At 37.2% G+C, this 21,755-nt stretch overlaps 1 protein-coding gene across 1 annotated transcript in view; it reads left to right on the top strand.

Moving 5' to 3' along the window:
* Nucleotides 1-19,442, top strand: part of LOC122069665 (E3 ubiquitin-protein ligase COP1-like) — a 20,883-nt gene extending 1,441 nt beyond the window's left edge. Inside the window, exons 2-13 of the mRNA XM_042633730.1 lie at nt 1,018-1,095; nt 3,651-3,806; nt 4,347-4,709; nt 10,221-10,378; nt 10,522-10,587; nt 13,038-13,116; nt 13,595-13,750; nt 14,190-14,288; nt 17,015-17,119; nt 17,661-17,840; nt 18,787-18,897; nt 18,978-19,442. Of these exons, the coding sequence (XP_042489664.1) occupies nt 1,018-1,095; nt 3,651-3,806; nt 4,347-4,709; nt 10,221-10,378; nt 10,522-10,587; nt 13,038-13,116; nt 13,595-13,750; nt 14,190-14,288; nt 17,015-17,119; nt 17,661-17,840; nt 18,787-18,897; nt 18,978-19,148 (1,722 nt within the window). The 3' untranslated portion in view covers nt 19,149-19,442. The remainder of the gene's footprint in view (nt 1-1,017; nt 1,096-3,650; nt 3,807-4,346; nt 4,710-10,220; nt 10,379-10,521; nt 10,588-13,037; nt 13,117-13,594; nt 13,751-14,189; nt 14,289-17,014; nt 17,120-17,660; nt 17,841-18,786; nt 18,898-18,977) is intronic.
* The last annotated feature ends 2,313 nt before the right edge of the window (nt 19,443-21,755 follow it).

The following is a 21,755-nucleotide window of genomic DNA, read 5'->3' as shown; positions in this document are numbered from 1 at the left end:
AGGGATTAGAAGAAGAAATATTTAACTGTAAAAAAAAAGAAAAAAAAAATGAAGACATTTACAAAATTCTGGTGTTTAGAAAAACATTTTATTAATCGGGACAGTAGGGAAACCGTTAGGCCTTTTTCCCATCCTGGCACTCCAAGCACCCAAAAATGCTGAGATGGTTTGAGCTTCTTGTTGGATGTCAGAATGTGTCCAGGATGTCCCTTTAAAAAACTATAAATAACTGATAGATGAAGGATCCACTTCTTCCTGTACATTGCAGAAAAAACATTTCAGCAACTCAAAGACAACTGATAGATAAGGAAACCACTGAACAATATTCTCAAACTCCACTGCCAAGTTGCCGGCTGGGATCTCCGGCTGGGATCTCCTTGAAACTGTATGGTTAACATGTAACATTCTTGATCAGTTCAGAACTACTCTGATAAAATGTTGGGATTTTTTTATGTAGTTCAAGGAACATAAAGAATTCTCAGAATCTGATATAGAGAATAGGTCATGTTCAGCACTATGAAGAGAATGGGTTCCTGTAATCACATTATATGAACCGACCATTCTTGTGGATCTCCATCATGTGGGAGATGGAATCTCTAGTAGAAAGCCTTATTTACTCCGCACTCAATCTTTAGTGAGAAAAATTGAGCAAAAAAGTTTGAAGTTGGTCAGATGTTCAAGTTCCTTTTGACAAAATGCAATTAAGAATTTAAATTTTGAATACTTTTAGCTGCACTCTTTACAGTGGTCATTATTTTTGTACTCTTTAATTTTTATCTGAAATTCCAACTTCCATTTTCGTTGGTTTCTGTTGTTAGTCTCATCAGTATACAAAATTACTATGTTGAATGTTCTTTTTTCTTCTTTTTTTTTAATCATTACCAAATCCGTGTTTTTGGTACTGGGCATGGAGCCTATTTACTTGTGAACAAAATCTTTGACCGTCTAATCTTCAAGCATAACTAGTATCTTGAAAACCTTGGAATATGACTTATTTCTCTGTACCCCATTTTGTAGCTATTGAAGAAGACTACTGCTCGTCAAATATCAAAAACCACATCCCCTGTGGAGCATCTTCGTCGGGCATTACAACAGGTCGTTATCACTTCTGAGTCTGGAAAGTTTTGAAAGAGACTTGTAAGCTCTATGTCTTCAGTTGATTATGATCATGTATATTGCCTGTTGTTGTGCACTTGTGTTTATGCTTTTGCAAACATATTTTCTTGTGCTCGGTATAAATTGTATGAAAACTTGATCATGATACTATAGCTATAACACTGCCACTTAACGATTGGTTCTAACTAAGGAGAAATCTGAAGGGAAAATAAGCTTCATTACCTGCCCAGGACGACTGGGATTAGATGTTCAGAATGATCTTAATCAGTACTTTAGTATAAATTCTGGAAATCATCTCAATGAATTTGAGGCTGTCTGTTATGATTGCCTTTGAGTTTCTGGGACCATAATTCAAAGATAAGGTTGAGTTGAGTTTGAATTTCAAACTCAACTCAACCTTATCCCAAGTAAATGGGGAGTTGCTTGGACTGTACTGAGAAAAATATTCATGGTACCTGTATCTATATGAAGTGTTTACCAGTTCTTGGGAAGATATTCCTTATACTGTGCCGTTCTTTAACAGTAGCCTGTCCATACTAACCCAATGAAGTCTGAGAACCTTGTTTGGTGCGCTTTAATATTCTGCCTACTAAAAATGTTTCTCTAGTTACCTGAATATTCAAAGTTCCAGTGGATTTATCTTAATCTCAAGCTTATGGCAATGTCTCAGCAGAAAAAGAAAAATTTTATTCTTATTAAAATGTCTAATAATGCTAGAAAGGTGTATAATAAACTCCTGATAAGACCCAAGTTGAAAAGTTAATATCCTTCAAGAGACTCGGCTTGACCTAAAAAATTAAATTTAAACCAAATAAATCAAATGAAAACTTATAATTGAGGCTAAACTAGACCACACCTAAGGCTGGACTGGAAATAAATTATAGTACTATTCTTTAGGACCTGACTGAAGAGGTTGTACACTCTGGGATTTTGTTTCAGCATGGAATCAATGAAAGAATTTATTTAATTCTGACTCATTGCATGCTTATTTCCATGTGCAACTTTGTGTAAAATACACCTCGAATTAAACTCATCTAAAGGATCACAGGGTTAGAGGTACTGAATACTGACTACATGTTAAATTCTAATCTCTTGTATAATGATTGTGGTCTTATTTATCAAAAATAAAATAAAATAAAATAAAATAAAATAAAATAAAAAATAAAAAATAAAAAAAATAAAAAAATAAAAAAATATAAAATATAAAAATATAAAAATATAAAAATATAAAAAGAAAGAAGAAGAAGAAGAAATAAAGCGGTAGTCTAGTGCATGCCTTCCTTCGTCATTTTCAATGCACAAACGAGACATTTTCCAATTAAAGGCCGTAAGAAATTCCCTAAAAAAGGTAAAACTTTCAAAAACCTCATAATAGAGGAACAACAGAATGTAATAGTTCTGGCTTTCATGTCTCACCAAGGTTAACAAATACAATGAATTGTTTTGCTGTTCTATCTGAAACAGAGTACTTTGAAATCCCAAGAATCAATCTGGTGCTTTGAAATCCCAAGAATCAAATACTTTGAATTGTTTTGCTGTTCTAAATCTGAAACAGGGTACTTTGAAATCCCAAGAATCAATCTGGTGCATGTTTTAAGCTGTAGTCCTGTCAGAAGATCTTTTAGAGCTAAATAGGGATGTAGGAGCTGTAGAGACTGAATTGTTTTCCATCTGTCATAGTCTTTGGTTTTGGGAAAGCTGTTCTTTTGTGGTGATGGAAGATCTCTTGGAAGGAATACATTTTAGGTAGGGAAGGGTAATTGCTTGCATGTGTGGAAGGGTCCTTAGTGCAGTAATTTTTCTCTTTTTAGTTTCCCTGGCATTTTGTGCATTGGCGTTTCACTGGGGGAAACTCTTGTACTTAATCCATCATTTGCATGTATAAATAAAAGAAAAAAAAGCATGTACTGGAGTTCAGAACAATGATATCTTATGTTTAAAATATAGGTCATAAAACAAAATGGACATGTCAACTTTTGGTGGAGCATATAACCTACTAATTATATATATATATATATATATGATTTAGTTAAGTGGTTTATATATTGCAATTTCTCAGCTTATGGATCTGGTGTATACACTTCTGCAATATTGTGAAGCCAAGCCTTGAAATGGATGTTGGAACTTGGCGGACGATGCTACACACATGAAAACTGTCTGAGTGAAATTTTATTGTGTATGATAATATGTTGTTGCTTGCAAGATAGAATTACAAATATTGAACTAATATTGAGATAATATTCTCATCATTATACAAAATCAGTATCTGAATGTATTTTGTGTGGAATCACAAGTAAATATTTAAAATTCAGGGATGTGGCTTTGCCCATCCTGCTTTTTCTGGTAGTTCACGGTAGAAGAGGAACCAGTTGGGGAACCTTTAGGTTGTCAATCGTATTTTCTTGCTCATATATATTGTAGGATCAATCTATTCAACCCTATAATTTTGATGTATTTATCTTCAAAATCATGCTTGCATGTGTCGTAGGCATCGTAGACTTCAAAATATGACACTTTCTAGTGATCCTAGACAGGGATGTGAAGTGCCACTTAAGGAGCTAGACAACCTATTGTCTATCCTTGCAGAGAAGAAAAGAAAGATGGAGCAAGAAGAAGCTGAGACAAATATGCAAATTCTACTTGACTTCTTGAACTGCCTGAGGAAGCAAAAACTGGAAGAGCTTAATGAGGTTTGTATTTGTGAACTTGAATTTATCTTTTTTGACTTTTGTTCATGCTTTCTTTTCCAGTTTATTTGTCAAGTTAATCCATAAGAGACTGGACAATGCGTAATTTAGTATTTTTTAGTGGATTCTGCGAAAAAAGGATACTAGATGACTAGTATTTTATTGTGTTATTCTTCATGATGAGCTTTTAGATTTATGTTTAAAATTAACAGTGTCTTTTCAAAAGAACATATAAAATAGCTTTTACATATTACGAAAATAACTTAATTAATAGAACTGGCCACCAACAATTATAGATGGGATTGGAGATCAATGATTCTTTTTCGTTATGGGTAAGACCTAAGCCTCTTCTCCACAGTGATCCCTGTATCACGTTTTGCTCACAAAGTTGACCCATTTCATGGTGTGACCCCTTACTGAATGTGCAATATTGTCAAATCGTTTATTTACCATATTTATACCTATTAGTTAAGACTAACTTTATTCAAGTATATATTTGCAGATATTTAGTATATATTTAATGAGCTGATGCACTTTTTGCAGGTTCAAACTGACCTCCAGTACATTAAGGAGGACATTAGTGTCGTAGAGAGACACAGAGTAGAGTTATGTCGGGCAACTGAGAGATACTCAGTGAAATTGCGCATGCTTCATGATGATCCTATGGCAGCAAAAGCTTGGCCTTCATCAATGGATAAACATGGCAGTGGACTTACATCAAGTGCTCGTAGTGCACTAGACGGGATGGTTTCAGGAAATTTTCATAACAAAAAAACTGACGTAAAGGCTCAAGTGAGCTCTCAGGGACTCCAAAGAAAGGATGCTTTTATTAGTGGTTCTGACCCACAAAATGTCGTTAGTCACTCAGGACTTGCTGTGGCTAGAAAAAGAAGGGTCCATGCACAGGTCAGTAATCTTGCGAGGCATGAATTAGCATAAATCTAGCTAGTTATATGCAGTGTCGTGTTGCAATAAATATTTGAGAAGATCCAAGGTCCATCTGGTGTAATTATAGACTATTTACTGAGAGTGTATTGGTCGCCTGGTGCACAGGCTGATGGTTTCTAGAAGCCTAAGGTTACTAGGTTCAGAAATCCAAGGAATCAGATTCGTAATGACAGGTTTAGTAACTAGAATTGAAGAGATTTATAATAACAGATAAACCAAGGTTCTGATTTAATCCAAAATCTGGTCGAAGTCTGGTTCAAATCCAATGGACAGATTTGAAGTTAGAGGTTAATCCTACTGACGGGTAGGATCTTAGAAACAAAGTTCCAGAACATTAACTAATAGCAGAAAGTGCAGAGATTTTAAATAGCATCTCTAATGGTCTGAACTGGTAAATAAATATTAGTAAAGAGTACATGGTTACTCTCATCTGATGTGCAAAGTGTTACAAGACACTCTAGTTGGTTGTTCCAATAAATGTATGTGCTCCATGAGTGATGGCATGCTGATCTTTCATTGTTGCTTTCCATTCAGGATTTTAGGTTAAATGAGATCTATCTTAAAGTAATAAGTTTGAGGAATCCATTGCCTTTTCTTTTCTTTTCTTTTCTTTTTTTTGAGTGGGGGGGGGTGGTTTGGGTAAAAATTTTATTTATGAAATATCAAAACAACTGTAGTAGTCAGTAATTTATGATCCATGTACAAGGTATACATACATCTGTGGGATAAGTTGCGCCCAGTATGTTGCTGTCACAGTCCCTTCAAGTGTTGAAGTTTGTAAGTTATGAGCCACGTACAGAAACTTATGTGGAGTAAGTTCCTTATGTTTGGTGCTATCCCAGTCACTTCTTACTATGCAATATGTGACGCTGTTGAATTATTGGAGACCAATAGCTCCAAAAGCAGAAAATAAAAGTTTAATATTTGACATTGATGTTTCAGTCTGATAGAGGTCCTAGAATATGCATCGGTTCCTTTCCTTTCACAAGCAGCACTAAAACATGGCATAGGGTACCAGATTCTATTTGAGTCTCCATGGCTTTCTGAGACCCATAGCTGGTCATCCAAGGGTAAGAATAAGATAGCTGGTAACCCTTATGGACCATCTCTATGATGCTCCAGATGTATGAGGGAGAAGGGGCAGTGGATCAAAATATGTCTGGCTGCCGGACTCTTGTTTACCACTGCACACTCCCACTAACCTCAAGCTCCCCAAGATGAAGTGACCTGTAGTGGTATCTTATGTAGGTGCATCCACTTAAAAGATGGATCATATGGAATGGATTTGAGAGTCTTTCTATTTCCACTCCAGTGAGAGAAGCGATGGGAAACTTCCCTTAGAACTTACCAATTAAGATCTCTCTTCCATATTGACTGATCACCTCCCTCAAATTGTGGATTGAAATAGATCTGCGAGCAAATCTATGAGCTGCCATACTTCCAAAGTATTCACATTCTCCTTGGCCTAGTCCATTATCTTAGATTGGAATCATCCCCTTGCTCCCCCCATGAAGATTGCCATCCACAAATGCTTTGACTCCCTCTTATGGGATTTTATTCCCAAGTTGTCCTCCCCTCCCTTTTTTTTTTCCTTCTCAAGTAGATCTACCATTGCTTCTCTTCTGCTCACTTCTCAATGCTCATCAATGGTAGTCCTGCTAGCCACTTTGCTTCTTCTATTGGCATTTGCCAAGTCCGTCCCCTCTCCCTTACATCTTCTCCCTTGCCCTTGAGGTCTTCTCCAGAAGCCTCCAGTCTCAGATGGACCAGCAGATCATTACTCCCCTCTTGAAATGCAAGGCTCTTAAGATCTCCTACCTGGCCTTTGCTGATGATCATATGGTCTTCTCAAAAGCTGACCTTTCTTCAGTTGTGACTATTATGTATTGCTTGAACTGCTTCGAAGGCACCACCAGAAATCCCTGTTGTTCTTGGCAGGTCTCAGAGGTTGATATCACTATGGGATTTTCATTAGGCCGCTTCCCAGTCTGGTATATTAGTTGTCCTTTGATCTCCTTCATGTTGACTTCTATCCATTGCTCCCCTATCCTAGATCTCATCAGTTAAGAAGCTCGAATTATGGAAGGTCAAGCTCCTCTCCTACGTCGGTGGATTTGAGCTTATCATATTCGTGCCTCAATCCTCCTACATTTATTGGTAAGGGATTTTTGCCCTTCTCCAATCCTGATTTGTGTCTATGGAAAGGTTCTGACTTCCAACTTCCTTCACCCCATCAGTTGGGCTTCTGTTTGCCCTCCAAAAGATGAAGGAAGCCTCGGTTTTAGAAGAATTAAAGATGTTAACTATGTTAGTCTTTTTATGTTGATCTGGAAGTTGGCTGCAAAGAACAAAAGGCATTTGGGTTGACTGGGTCTATTCTAGGCTCCTCCGTAATGACTCCATTTAGATTGTTCTCTCCCCTCTAGATGCTTCTTGGGTTTGGAAGAAGATTCTGAAATACGAATCCTTTTAAATCCCTTATTGATGATGATTCAAACAAAGCCTTTGGCTGAACCATTGTCAGCCCCTTGGGATCCTCATACTCGGGTGGGGATAGATCCAAGTATAGCCCTAGATTTGACAAACTTGCCATGGTCTCGGATATTTTTCACTCTATTGGCTGGTCTTCTTCACCCTCTCCGTTCCCCCCTCCTCTGCAAGGGTATGCTCTGCCTGGCATCGTTCGAAGGCCTAGAGGTAGTGGTGATCTTGTTCTGGACTGCTTCCTATTCTAGCTAGTTTACTTCCATGTCTATTTGGAACCTCATTCGTGCTCAAGGATTGTTACTCCTTAGTGCAAAATTGTGTGGTTCAATGGCCATATTCTGCGCCACAGCTTCATTGTTTGGCAGACCCTCTTCCGACATAGTCTTTCCTCATTCATAGAGGGATCTTGACTCCTTCCTTATGCTACCACTGTTGGAACTCCCTTGAGAATGTCAAGCATCTATTTTTCAGTTGCCTCCTTCTCCACCTCAGTTTGGAAAGAGCTTTTTGCCAAATGTTGGTCCCAGTACAGGAGGATCTTGCATCTTACCCCTTGCTAGAGAATGGATTTGGGTGGATATGACATTCTACCATGGTTTAAAATATCCGATACGTATTGGTATCGGCCCTTACTGGTACGATACAAGGAAATTTTAAAATCCTTTTGTGACATGCACTGATACGCCACCTATACGCATAGTTGTCAAGGGACGACTAGGCGTCCAGGCGGTTTTCCTGGGGCCTGGGCGACAGTCGCCTTGTTGCACTACATATCGCCTTGTGTTTTGGGCACTTGTTTATGCCAAATATCATTTAAGTAAGATATTATTCATAAATAAGAAAATACCCCCTATTTGAATCCAATAAAAATAGTTTAAAAATCAAAGAACAAAAGCTGGATTTTGGTTATAGGGCGATTTTCAACTTTTAAATGCTGAGGTTTTTCTCAATTATGAAAATTTTATAAATTCTATCATGTTAAAACATTGCTAAAAACCAAAAGTCTGGTAAAATAATCTTTTGTTTTGATGTCCATAAAATTATTTTCATTCAAGCGATTTTAATAGCATTCGCACACTTAAAAATAAGTTTGACTTGAACATAACTTTGTAATTATAACTCAGATTCAAGTGATCTTAGACTTGTTGAAAAGATAGTTTTATGTTATAACTAATACAAAAAGTCTCGTGTAAAAATAAAATCATTTGACCAGTCAAACTTATTATAGAACAAGAGCATTTCTCTAAATGTTGATTTTTTATAACTTAATATGACTTAATGTTAATTTTTTATGATTTGATGTGGCTAAATGTTGATTTTTAATTACTTGATGTGGCTTAATCTTGATTTTTTATGATACAAAGTATATATAGCTTACTAAATAATGTTAGAAAAAAATGAAAAATTACACTTGTTCGCCTTAAGGCGGGCGACTTCTAGCCTAAGCGCTTAGACAACCCTCCACCGCCTTGGTTCGCCTTGGTGCTGTGACAAATATGCCTATACGTACCGATACTCTATGGAAAATAAAAAATTGAGGTAAAATATATGTTTCGGTATGTATTAGTGTGTATCGGTATGTACATACCGGTACGAAACGATACGTACCCAAACAAGAGTGCTACGGTCATATAATGGCCAATATGGGTTGTTTTTCAAGAAAACACAATTTTTTGAGGGGCTTTTGTTCCAAAGTTGCTGCCAACCATTTTTCTCTCTAACTAAAGTGGAAATGAAGGTTGGAAACAAGAATTTCACATTTATGGGACAACTACAAACCTTGGATTCTTAGTGTGATACTCTCAATTTAGTATTAATACATAATACAGGTTATATATAGCTTTTTATAACTATTTTTTTTTAATGCAAAAGTGTATAAAAAAGTGTTTCCTATCCATTTATGTGCATATCTTTCGCGTATCTCCGATATGATACCCTCCGATACGTATCTTAATTTTAGCTGACTGATACGGTGACCTATGCCGATACTTTAATCCTTGCATTCTACCATATTTTGATGGATTGCAACCTTAGAAGATGGACTTCCAAAGCCAGATGTTTTCAGAAAATTTGGGACACCATCTTGTTTGACATTAGAATCAAGTTATCTGTGTTTCCCTCACTCCTGTTTGGTCTTTTTCTATTTTTCTTGCATGGATCTATGTAGCCAACCCCATTAAGTTTGGATAAGGCCGAGTTTGTTTTTGTTGTTGTTATCCATGTTTCCTTCCGGTGAATTGACTCCCCAAGGAACAAGCTCATTATTGATTCCTAGGGCATTCCTATTAGTTTGTATCAGCCTCATGCCCCTCCTATCTAAGGGCCAGGCTTTGCTTTAGTTTTGTTTCTTCTTTCTCCCGTCTTTCTAGGGGGCGGCTTATATTCTTTCATCTTTCGTAACATATTATATTCACCCAACCCACCTCCCCCACCACCCCCCCACCCAAGAAAAAAGAAAAGAAAAAGACAAAAAGAGCCATGTATAACTCGTAGTTTGTCATCTTGAAAATACATCTCTTCACCCCTATTGATTTCCATGCGGAAGGCAACTTTATAGATGTTGGTGACAAGAAACCTTCCTTGTGGAAGTTTTGTTTGGGTTCCAAAGGGCTCCATGTGTCGGCCACAATACCCTCTCCTTATGTCAGAATTTTGTCTAAACAGTACTTAGTCTCGTGTCAAAGAAAGCCTTCTCCTTTATATTTTTTTAGTTTAAAATTTGGAACTAGAAGTTCAATAATTGCAGGCTGTACAACTGAGGTGTGATCGAGACTGGACATGTGGCCAATCCAGAAGGTCCTCCATCTGATGGTTGGTCTGGATTGATTGCATCATAAACTTCACTGAAATTGGAGGGGTCACACCTAGTGAATAGATCTAGTGATTCACCAAGTATAGACGTATATTATGTGCTATTGTTATTATTAAATGTGTACTACTTGATTTTTTGTCTCTGGATTCTTATTGCCATCTCCATAACAGTTCAATGACCTGCAAGAGTGTTACCTACAAAAGCGGAGGTTCTGGGGTAGGCAATCACACAAACAAGAGGAGAGGAACACAAATTCCAGAAGCAGAGAAGGTTATCATGCCGGTCTTGAGGATTTCCAATCAGTATTGACCACCTTCACACGATACAGGTATTCAAGTAACATGATTATGGCTAAGTTTGTTATGGGCTTGTTTTAAAGAGAATTTTCTTGCTTTTTCTATTACTGCATAGCTGGTCTATCTTCTACATCCAAGTTACCAATACTCTTATTTTTTTGGCTGTGTGATTCAGTCGATTGAGGGTCATAGCGGAACTCAGGCATGGGGATATTTTCCACTCAGCAAATATTGTATCAAGGTAAGGTGATTTTGAGTGCACTGAAGGTTTCCTCCAAGCGGAGACTACTGAACCCTCTAAAAAGAAAGAAAAGTTCAAAAGACTTGTCATTTGAAAATTGACTTGCTTCTGCTCGAAGAGCTTGCCTTGTTTGAGAGGGGTAGATTTTAACTAAAATATTAATAAACCAAAAAAATTGTTTAAAAACATAATTAATAATATTAGCTGTTGGATTCTCTTGTAGGATGATTGCCATGAATCAATTGAGTCATTATTAAATATTAACTTCAGTTGCTGTGTCATTCAAAAGCTTAGGAGAACTGAAATTAATTGGTAATTTTAGACACTGTTCAACTTGGCTGACGCGTTAGTAGAAGCTGTTGAGGTCTCTAAATATGATATTCCCACTTTCATTGGCATACCAGACTTTAGGAGAGCACTGGGAATTTGTTGTGGGCATGTAGCTTTGAAAGTCTTCTCTTTTAAAATTTTGACTATTTAGAAAGATAGAATCTTCGTGTTACAGCAGTGGAAGTGCCTTGTGTTTCTTCCCCTCCTGTTAGAGTGTTCTACTTGTTGAATTACTGGCCATTACAAAATTCTAGGCTTCATTCAATCCCACGGTTGGTTTATTCTCCTGAATAGACCGGATATTTGTAGTCTTGAGGATTTGTTTGTGGCTGCTGTTGCTTTGTAATTTTTTGTTATTTTGATGTGTTATTCTGCTTTTAAGGATTTTTTGTAAAACCTAGAAATGCTTATAATGGGGAATGGGGTAAATGATATAATAAATGGACATAAACTGTTGCATGCGTGGCCAGTTTTCCTCTTAAGATTTTGATAAAGTGAATTAAAATATAGAAAAAAGTAGAGATTAGGTAGGGAGAGAAATAAACTAAGAGAATTGAATAAAGATAAAAGGAATAAGTAGCCAAACGGATGAGGCTATGACGTCTCGGCTAATTGGGAGGTAGCCATCCTCTTGGCCTTATCGAGGAAGCCATGACCTCCTTCTCAAGCAGAGAAAACATAGGAACTAATTGTCATTCAAGTTTGTTTTTCCATTCCAGATAATCCCGTTAGAATTCATGGTTTAAAGTATCTCCGATACCGATATGATACCCTCCGATATATATCTTAAATTTAGCCGACCGATACGATACACACTGATACGATACATGGCATTTTAAAAATCCTTTCGTATCGATATATATCATATGATACATACCGATATGCATCAATACACCACCGATACACATCGATATGATATGATATGCACCGATACGACTCTATGGAAAATATAAAATCGATGTGAAATGTACATTTCATTATGTATCGGTATGTATTAGTATGTATCGGTGAGTACCGTATGTATCGTTCGGTACGTATCGGTGAGTACCGTATGTATCGATTGGTACGTATCGGTGAGTATCGGTATGTACTGATACAGTGCACTACGGTCATATAATGGCCAAGATGTGTAATTTTTCAGAAAACACGATTTTTTGAGGGTTTTTTGTTCTAAAGTTGCTACCAGCCATATTTCTCTCTAACTAAAATGGAAATCAAAGTTGGGAATAAGGGTTTTACATTTATGGGACAACTACAAACCTTGAATTCGTAGTGCGATACCCTCAATTTAGTGTTTATGCATAATGCATGTTATCAATAGCTTTTTTTAACAAATTCTTTATGCAAAAATGTTTTAAAAAATATTTCCTATCCATTTTTGTGTATATCTTTAGCGTATCTCCGATACGATACGATACCCTCCGATATGTATCTTAATTTTGGCCAACTGATACGGCGACCAATACCAATACTTTAATCCTTGCGTTAGATAGGATTATAAGTAGTTACAATTCCTCCCTCATTCACATACAACACTTCCCATATAACACCTCCCACTACACAATAACTGCTAACATGATAACTATTAAAAAACTACTAAACACACTACACCCTATTAACAAGGAAAAAGAACATGCTACACTTATGCCACTTGTACCTAACATAAACTATTTTGACCCCCTGTTTGTCGGAGTTGCTGTAAGATATTGGTCCCAATATGTGAACTTAGGTGAGCTGTAACCCTCTGCGTTAGTTGAATAAGACTGAGAGAAGAAAGTAAGGGAAGCAAAGGAAAGGGGGGTTTATTATTTATTGTTAATGTGCTATATTTATAAATTTGGTTCATTGATTGCGATAGTGGAAACAATCATGATCAGTCACAATCATCAAAATCATGCTGCTGATGATGATACAACAATTAAAGTGTTAAAAAGTAATAGAATAGACCCCTTTTAGTATGACTTGTATCCAATATGTTTTCGGTAATCTGTTCTTGTTATCTATGTTTATCTATTTGTTACACTTTCAGCATTCGGTGTCTTCTACTTTGTTTTGTTATCTTCCTTTCCCAACCCCTTCTTTGGGAAGGAAATATATTGACACTGTAAATGCCTTTGCAGCATAGAATTTGACCGCGATGATGAGTTTTTTGCTACTGCAGGAGTTTCTCGGCGCATTAAGGTTTTTGAGTTTTCCTCAGTAAGTACTAGTTGGTCTGTGATTTTGTTTAAGCATTAAAGATGCTGGGGCGTAGGTGAAATAATAGACATGTTGTTCCCAGGCTAGGGTTCAGGACCTTACAGGCTTACACTGATGTACAGTTACGTAGCTGCTGGTTATCATATGACAAACTCCTGGCCTTAAACATTGTAAAAATAAATAAATAAATAAAGAGTGCTTAATAGCTATTGTAGCTTGTTGTAGTGTTTCCCATCTTGTGGCATAAAGTCCTGATCAGATGATCAAAGCCAATTTCTAGTTTTGAATATTTCCTGGAGCATGCACTCTTTTGTCAATGTTATGGTCATCCTTTCAATTTTGCCCTAACTTACTCTTAATTTGGACACCAGCAGATGTGGCTTATGCGTTGTGGCTATAATATGTAGATTTATATATTCACCTGCAGTGTTTAATTTTGCCTTGTTGGCTGATCTTTGTTTGTCTGGGTGCTTTTCAGGTGGTGAATGAGCCTGCAGATGTCCACTGTCCCATAGTGGAGATGTCCACACGTTCCAAACTCAGTTGCCTGAGTTGGAACAAGTACACGAAGAACCATATAGCCAGTAGTGATTATGAGGGGATAGTAACTGTTTGGGATGTAAATACCCGGCAGGTAATAATAACATATTCTCCAAGCCTTGAAGCTTTACTCATTCCAGTGTTCTACAAATGGACTGGTGGTTGGACCCTCTGGCCGAGCAGTCAGTGGCTGCTGGTCCAGACAGTGGCCCGATAAACAAAAGGATATGGATTAACTTAATATTATATGAGCTATAACCAAGACAATAGGATCTTCCTCAGTTTATAAGTTCTTGATTTTGAGGCCAGGGTCTTGACTTCCAGTTTACATGACAAACTTCAGCTCTCACTGAATGGCCACTCAGAACCAGTTGGTCTGTTAACCAGCCAATGTTTCCTGACCACATGTTCTCTTGACTTAGGACTAGATCATTCTCCTTTGCAGCAACGGACCAAATTTCTGACTATAATTGTCTATCCTTATACTTTTCCTGAACTGTCTACATGCTGTAATTGGACTTCTGGATTTGCAGAGTGTGATGGAATATGAAGAACATGAAAAGCGAGCTTGGAGTGTTGATTTTTCACGCACTGAGCCATCAATGCTTGTGTCTGGTAGTGATGATTGCAAGGTATTCTCTTACATTTTCTTAGTCGAGCAATCGATCGTCCTTGTTTCATTGAGTGATAGATAAACCTTTGTGCAAATCGTCCTTGTTTCACTGAGTGATATATAAACCTTTGTGCAGCTGAAAGCAATAGAAAATAAAGAATATTATGCACTTACGTCAGGTTTGACAGAATCAACACTTCTGTAAAGTTTATTTTAACAAATCCACTGTATCTTCTGGCAAACTGCTTTTTTCTATCCTGCTTTCAAGATATGTAAAGAGTGGAGTTGACAATGTATAAAATCCCTTAAAAGATTTGACTTCAACCTAGTATTGCACCCAAGGGAAAGGACACCTCAGCCTTGATTGGTCTACTATTCCATCCAAGTATTTAGCTACATGTTGAACTGCTTGAGTGGATTTTTTAGTCATGCTGACAAAGGCTTAGTGATGTAGGGAGTTCCTAGGGGACTAGGTTTCCTACAAGATTAACTAACCAGATAGAGTTACCTCAAGAGACTTGGGTAGACAGGACAAAATAAACTCAGCAAACAAGATTTAACATGCAAAATAGAATAAGACTAATAAACAAAGTAGCAAAGGGAAATAATAATCTAGGAAAAAAAACACATAAACTCACTCAAGCTTCAAGGGGAAACATGGGGTAGGGAACATGGCAGCAACCAAAATTAGGCTACAACACTAGTTTATTAAGCATCAAAAGTAGACAGAAACCCCATGCTATATGCTCTAAAATCAGTTGTGCTAATAATAAGAAGACCAGCAATACTTAAGGCAAACAGTGTGGTAAATAAAAGGTTAAACAATGGCAAAAGGGGGGGTGGGTTTTAATGGAAGTAACAGGGTAAATAGTGAGGGGATAGTGGGGGGAATGGGAGGGTTTACTCTATACTTATCTGCTGCCCAGGCCTGAGAATAAAGGGAGAGAACCCAGATTCGAAGAAGATGTTCAACAGCAGTCCGATTGTTGAAAAGAGATCAGCAGCAGCCCAATCCTTGTCGTAAAGGATAACAGCAACCCAGTATTGAAGAGAAGATCAGCAACAGTTCAGCATTAAAGGCAGCAGCAACAGTTCAACATCAAAAGGTAGTAGCAGCAGCAGATGTTGGCCGGCAGCAGTAGACAGTAAGCAGCAACAGTAACAGATACAGTAGCAGTTCGAGTCAACAATCCAGCAATAGTTCCAGTCAGAAAAGGTATAAAAGTAAGAGAGGGAGGGAGGTAAGAGAAGAGAGAACCGAGAGAGAATAAAGAGAGAAAAGGCGAGAAAGAGACGGTGAGAAAGACAAGATTGAAAGAGAGAGGATCGTGAGAGGGGTGGGGGTTTGCTCCTTGGCTGTTTTTTTAATTATCCTTCATTGATTAGAACCGTGGCCAATGGCCTTACATAAATAAGAGACTAATTACTAAAAAGAAAAGATTATTCTAGGAATGCTATTTCATAAACAAAGAAACTTTCTAAAAAGAAATCAATAGGATAATTACTTAGTTTCCTAATTAACTTAAAGACTCAAATAAAGAAAATCCTAGGAAATAAAACTACTAAACTATCAGATTTGGTGGGGGCCACACAATCTTGGCAAAATTTGGAAGGAGAGGACTCGATCCAGCACTGGAAAGGCTGGATCGAGCCTTCCTTTCTTCTTCTTCTTCCTTCTTCTAATCCTCCAATCACAAAGGAGGTTGGGTCTTCTTCTTCCTTCGGCTGTACGCCTTGATGTCCCCATCACTTAGGCTCATCAACAGGTGAGTACTCAAAGAGGAACCAGAGTGATCATCTTAGAAATGGTGCTGCTTGGTAACATTATGTTCATTAAGTTTCTGATGTGATATTTTTTTTTCTACCCTCCCTTTCGGGTTGTAGTAGGTTTGTGATGTCGTTGAGATATAATTATTAAAAAACATAAGAATGTATTGTCTTTATAATATTTCCGTTTAGCGTATTTTATCCGTAAATTGAAGAGTTCGTAGAGGAAGACAGAAATCTCAATGGATTGACGTAATTTTTCTACCGTGTACATTCCCATAATGATGGTGTTTTTCCAAAATCAAACTTTGTTGTTCAGCATCTTGGACTAGCCATCCCTTTCTTTTCCCTGGTGCAGCTGGGCCATCCTGGACTTGAACCAGAGACCTCGCCCGTGAAGTAAATCATCGCACCTATGATCCAACCAAGTTGGGAGAGAAATTGAAATAACCCCTTGACTAGTGTGCTTCACTAGATTTTTCAAGAGCCATGGAAGAATTTGTAGAGGCTAAAACTTTTGTAAATCATCTTTGACTCTTTGCATTTCCCATGCTTCAAATGTTGGGGGTTTCATTTTGTATTTCCCACAAGCATGAGTCTCAAGGCATTTTGTGTGTGCCATTATTTTAGCGTGCCTTATGAAACCATCATGATGCAAAACTGGGTAGCATCATTAATCCATGTCAGCTGGGTGAGCATAAATGGAATTTTCTTTTTGAGCAACAAATGGAAGGAACATTGTTGAAGGAAGAAGTCGTTCAAGGCTAGAAAAGAACAGCTGGGTGATGATTTTAGTTCGTTCTACAAATAATGAGAGGGTTAACCCTTCATCCATTTGGGACTCTGGGCAAAACAGCTTCTTTTTTGCTTTCTCTAATCTCTCTTATGATTAAGGTGTATTGTAAGCTAAATTTCACTTGCGTATTCTGCCCTCCCTTTGGCCTACCTTATAGTGTGCAGCTGTTGTGTGACAAACAGGTTAAAGTCTGGTGCACGAAGCAGGAAGCTAGTGTACTCAACATTGATATGAAAGCGAATATCTGTTGTGTCAAGTATAACCCTGGATCAAACATCTATGTGGCGGTATGCTCTCGTGTATTCCTTAAAATTTGGATTCACTGAAACAGGTTTTTATGCCCTACGTTTTTGAAGGGAAAGAAAGGTTTTTTTTTTTTTTGGGGGGGGGGGGGTTGGTTCAGCAAAGATGATGCTTTGTAATCCAAAAATGTATAAAAATTATTTATCAATTTTCTTATGTCCAAATCCACTGCTATTATTATTATTATTAATTTTTTTTTTGCTCCACTGCAATTAATTATTTTGGTTAGACTAGAACTGGGCTCAGTCTTAATGTTGGTACAGGTTTTAATATATCTATATGCATATGCCTTTCTTTTGCTTAATTTTGCAACTGCCCCTCCTTTTTAATGTTAGGTCACTTCATTCTTCCTAAAAGTTTATTAAATTTGTGAAAATTATCCCTTGTATGAATGTCGTATGAGGTCACTCCCACCCCAACAGCCCAATTTTCTTTGGGTTTAGGCTTTGTAAACTTTTTCTCTTCCCCCTTCAAAGACTAACTCTACATAATTCGTGTATGAACTCAACCATTTTCATTATGCAGGTTGGTTCTGCTGATCATCATATTCACTATTATGATTTAAGAAACTATAGTCATCCACTCCATGTATTCAGTGGGCACAGGAAAGCTGTTTCATATGTGAAATTCTTGTCTAACAACGAGCTTGCATCTGCATCTACTGACAGCACATTGCGGCTATGGGATGTAAAGGAAAATTTACCCGTAAGTTAACTTTTGTGAGAAAAATTACTGGTCAATACACTTTCAATGCCCATTTAGTCAGCCATTACGACAACTTTTATACATCCTTTTTATTTTATTTATTTATTTTTGTTTACCTTTTGTTATAGATGGATAATATGCTTTTGCTTTGATAGTCAAGACGATAGATAGTGGTTGTAGATGGCTATACATCCAACTCTATGCCTCTTGGCTATAAAAACTTGTGTAACTCACCAATATTAGATCATAGTGCAGACTAGATTCAATACCCATCTCACCTTTTGACAACCAACAATTGACCATCTTTCATTACACAAAATAATGTCATTAGAACTAGCTGTTATTCAGTGATTGTTAGCATTTAAAGCTGAGATTGGACAAACCTACAAATGCTGCTCATTATATGTGAGTTGAAGTGAGAAGCTAAAACCGTAGACTTAGATAGGTGAAAACTCCTCACAGAAATTTATGGTACATCCTCAAGATTTGCAGGAAGCTTTCTGAGGAGTGAATGTGTAGATCACTATGGGAACTTCGACTAGTATGTATACCATGACCTATAGGAGCAAAAGGCATTGTTTTCATCTACTACCCCCCCCCCCCACCTTTTTTTGGGGTTACTAAGCATCTTACGGGACGGACAAAAGTCTGAAAAAGCTTCAAAGTTGTCGGATTTTTCACATATTGTCTGCCTCTATTGTGTTGTTTTTTAGACATGGGAAATTGGAACTTTCATCCTCAGATGTGTCATCCTAGAACAACTGTTCCTAGCTATGTTGTGTGAAATTGCATCATCTCTGTAGATGGAGTGGTGTCTTCCAGATCAAGTTCTGTCCTAACCATCAAATTTAGATTCACTATGATCGATGAGTTTAGAATCAGATTGCTTTAAAATACTTTGAGGGATTTGTGTACTGCATTCTTATTTTGTGGAATATGTCCTCAGATGCGCACATTTAAAGGCCATACAAACGAGAAGAACTTTGTGGGTCTCACTGTTAACAGTGAATACATTGCTTGTGGCAGTGAAACAAATGAAGTGTTTGTTTACCACAAGGTTAGAATAACTTTTCAAGGTAATTTTCCCCAGTTTCTTTATACATTCCGAAGTAACCTGATTTTGGGATTTATTTCCAGGCAATATCCAAACCTGCAGCTTGGCATAGATTTGGTTCATCTGATCTGGATGATACTGATGATGATTCTGGATCCTACTTCATTAGTGCTGTTTGTTGGAAAAGCGATACTGCAACAATGTTAACCGCCAATAGTCAAGGAACTATCAAAGTTCTTGTCCTTGCAGCATGAGTTGGAAGGGGTGGCAAAAGAAGGGTTAAGGAAAAGGGTATTGTTCCTCTGCCTCAACTTTTTGTTGAACTTGCTGTTAATTGTTTTGTAATTTGTATATATTGAAGTAGTGAAATGGGTAGCTTAGAAAAGTTAAGCTTTTGAGTCCTTGCATATTGAATCTCAATTGTAGTTTAGCCAACTACCTTCAATTCCCAAATATTTGAAGGTACCTTTACTAGATTACCTAAAACTGGATTTCACATTTACCAAAATACTCAATGAAAGTTTGTGTTCTTATTGTACAACCCAAAACAAGGATGCGTATTCAATTGTCCAAAATAGTGCATCATACTTCTGGGATTCATTGAGCTGTGATTTACCGTTTGTCTTTGCCAGTACAGTGTTTGAAGATGCAGTAGAGGGAAGGTAGCACAAGTGGTATCTTGACTAAGATAATACTGAGGGTGGAGGGTGGAGGGTGGAGGGTGGAGGGTGTAGGGTGTTGGGTTTCAGGGGTGGGAGCTGCAAATGATGCCGGCACTAAGAAGGGCACCCACACTGCTGGGACAACCTGTTGTTGGGTATGGGCGGAAGACTTCTTTTTTTTTGATAGGTAGGGAGGGAGGGAAGTAGGTAACTGCCAGGAAATTCGAACTTGAGACCTCCTGGTGAGCATGGGATTTTTGCACACCACAACCCTAGCGGAAGACTTGTTTCAGGGTTTAGTCCCTTTGTTACTGATACCACCAATTTAATTCGGCCAATATGACCAATCTGATACTGATAACTAAAACAGTACATTGATCCTCATCGATGGGTGGGATGTGGGCATTCGCTTGCCTTAATATATTTGTTGCAATTTATACCTCTTAAAATTTTTTAGACCAAAATTTCTGTTTGGGTGCAATTATACAACTCAACTTGCAATCGGATTGGCTACATGGATCTTCTGTCTTTAGTTAGATCCCTTCAAAGCTATATTCATGTGAAAACATCTTCTGTCGAGGATGTGATGGTGCGACGAGCATCCAATGGCTAGAACGACATCAGAGTGCATGTAGATGTCGTCTTGGCCATCCGATGCTTATCGCACTGTTGCACCCGCACAGACAATCATCACTTACTAGTCTTTCCTTGTCACTTCTCCTAGAATCATTTTAGGTCTACCTAGAGCATTTAAAGGTCTCTGTTGCATGTGCCCATGTTACGTCAAAATTTTTTTTTTCAACTTAGCTAATATCATAACCACTCTTAGATTAACTTTAATTTATTCATTTCTTACTTTAATTTTTTCATTGAAGTATTCCTTTAAAATTTAGGAAGAAAATTTTTATAGGTAAATTATATGGCCGACAATGATGTAAGGAGTAGAATTTTTTTTTTCTTTCTTAATGAGAAAAGATAACGATTTTATACGTGAAAAGGAAAGATCCATCAAAGTTTACAAGATCCTCAGTTTTATCTGTTTACCAATTTATGTATGGAGCTGAAACTGCCTTTTGCCTGAAGAAAATATACAAACAAATTTGGATTTTATATCTAAAATGAGGATGTTGAGATTGATGATTGGTAAAATTATGAACGAGGAACAAATGATTCTGACCAGTTCGACTGATTAAATTGGAATCGATCAGTGAAGATGAAGGACAAAATCGCATCTAAACAAACAGTGGATGTAGTTTGTTCATTGTTTTGGGAAATTACACAATACCCATTTTTACTTTGGGTATTATAGTAGGGATAGGGTTCTACGAGCAAGAAGGCTACAGTCGCCCTCACACTTTTTTTTTTTTTTTTTAAATGATTTATCATATATATTTTTTTAAATCATTGTTTCTCTCCCCTTAAAACAATTAAGGGGAAACGAATGATCCTGGTCGTGCATCCTTGTGCCCAAAACACAAAGGACAGTGAAATGATGCCTCCGCCCATATGAAACATAAAAATACATATTCTTTATTGATGTCCAATAAGAGCGTGTATAGAGACATCAATAATTTAGGAGGGGGTTTGGGCAGTAAGTTTAAGATAGAATAAAAAAATAAAAAATCAAATGAGGTGCAGGCTGCACTGGTTGTCAACACTTTTCCTATGGTAAATCCAAACATTCTCCAGATGGTTAGGTAAAGCAAAATCCAATTTTGGGTAATTAGGTCATTTTCTCTTGAGAAAATCTTGTTGTAATCAAAGTTGACGTTATTTTTTGGGCAAAAGAATGCTACCACGCTGACGTAGGTATACGCCAGTGTGTGGGGGTCAATGGGAGGGTATGGGGGAGCATCTTCAATACCAGGGCAGTATAGTTTTTTTGCACTCGTTGTGTCTAGACGTCTACCTATGTCAATGGGTGGCATTCTTTCTTTTTTATTATTCTTTTTAATCTTTTTATTACTATAATTTTTTTTTCTTAATAAGAATTTTAGTCATTTTACATGTGTACTTGAAAAATATGCAGCACAATTATTTCTTACTTCACACCATGATAACAAGAACCACCATTTTCGTTTTACTACTCATGAAAATCTTATGAATTGTTCCAAAAAAAAAAAAACCTTTTTTTTAATACAAATTCATTCAAGATAGAAAACATGAGTAATACAAGATTTCACTCCAAAGACGGTACCA

This window comes from Macadamia integrifolia, unplaced genomic scaffold (genome assembly GCF_013358625.1).
Source record: "Macadamia integrifolia cultivar HAES 741 unplaced genomic scaffold, SCU_Mint_v3 scaffold688, whole genome shotgun sequence".
NCBI classification, from domain to species: Eukaryota; Viridiplantae; Streptophyta; class Magnoliopsida; order Proteales; family Proteaceae; genus Macadamia; species Macadamia integrifolia.
This window is presented reverse-complemented; position numbering and strand designations above follow the sequence as displayed.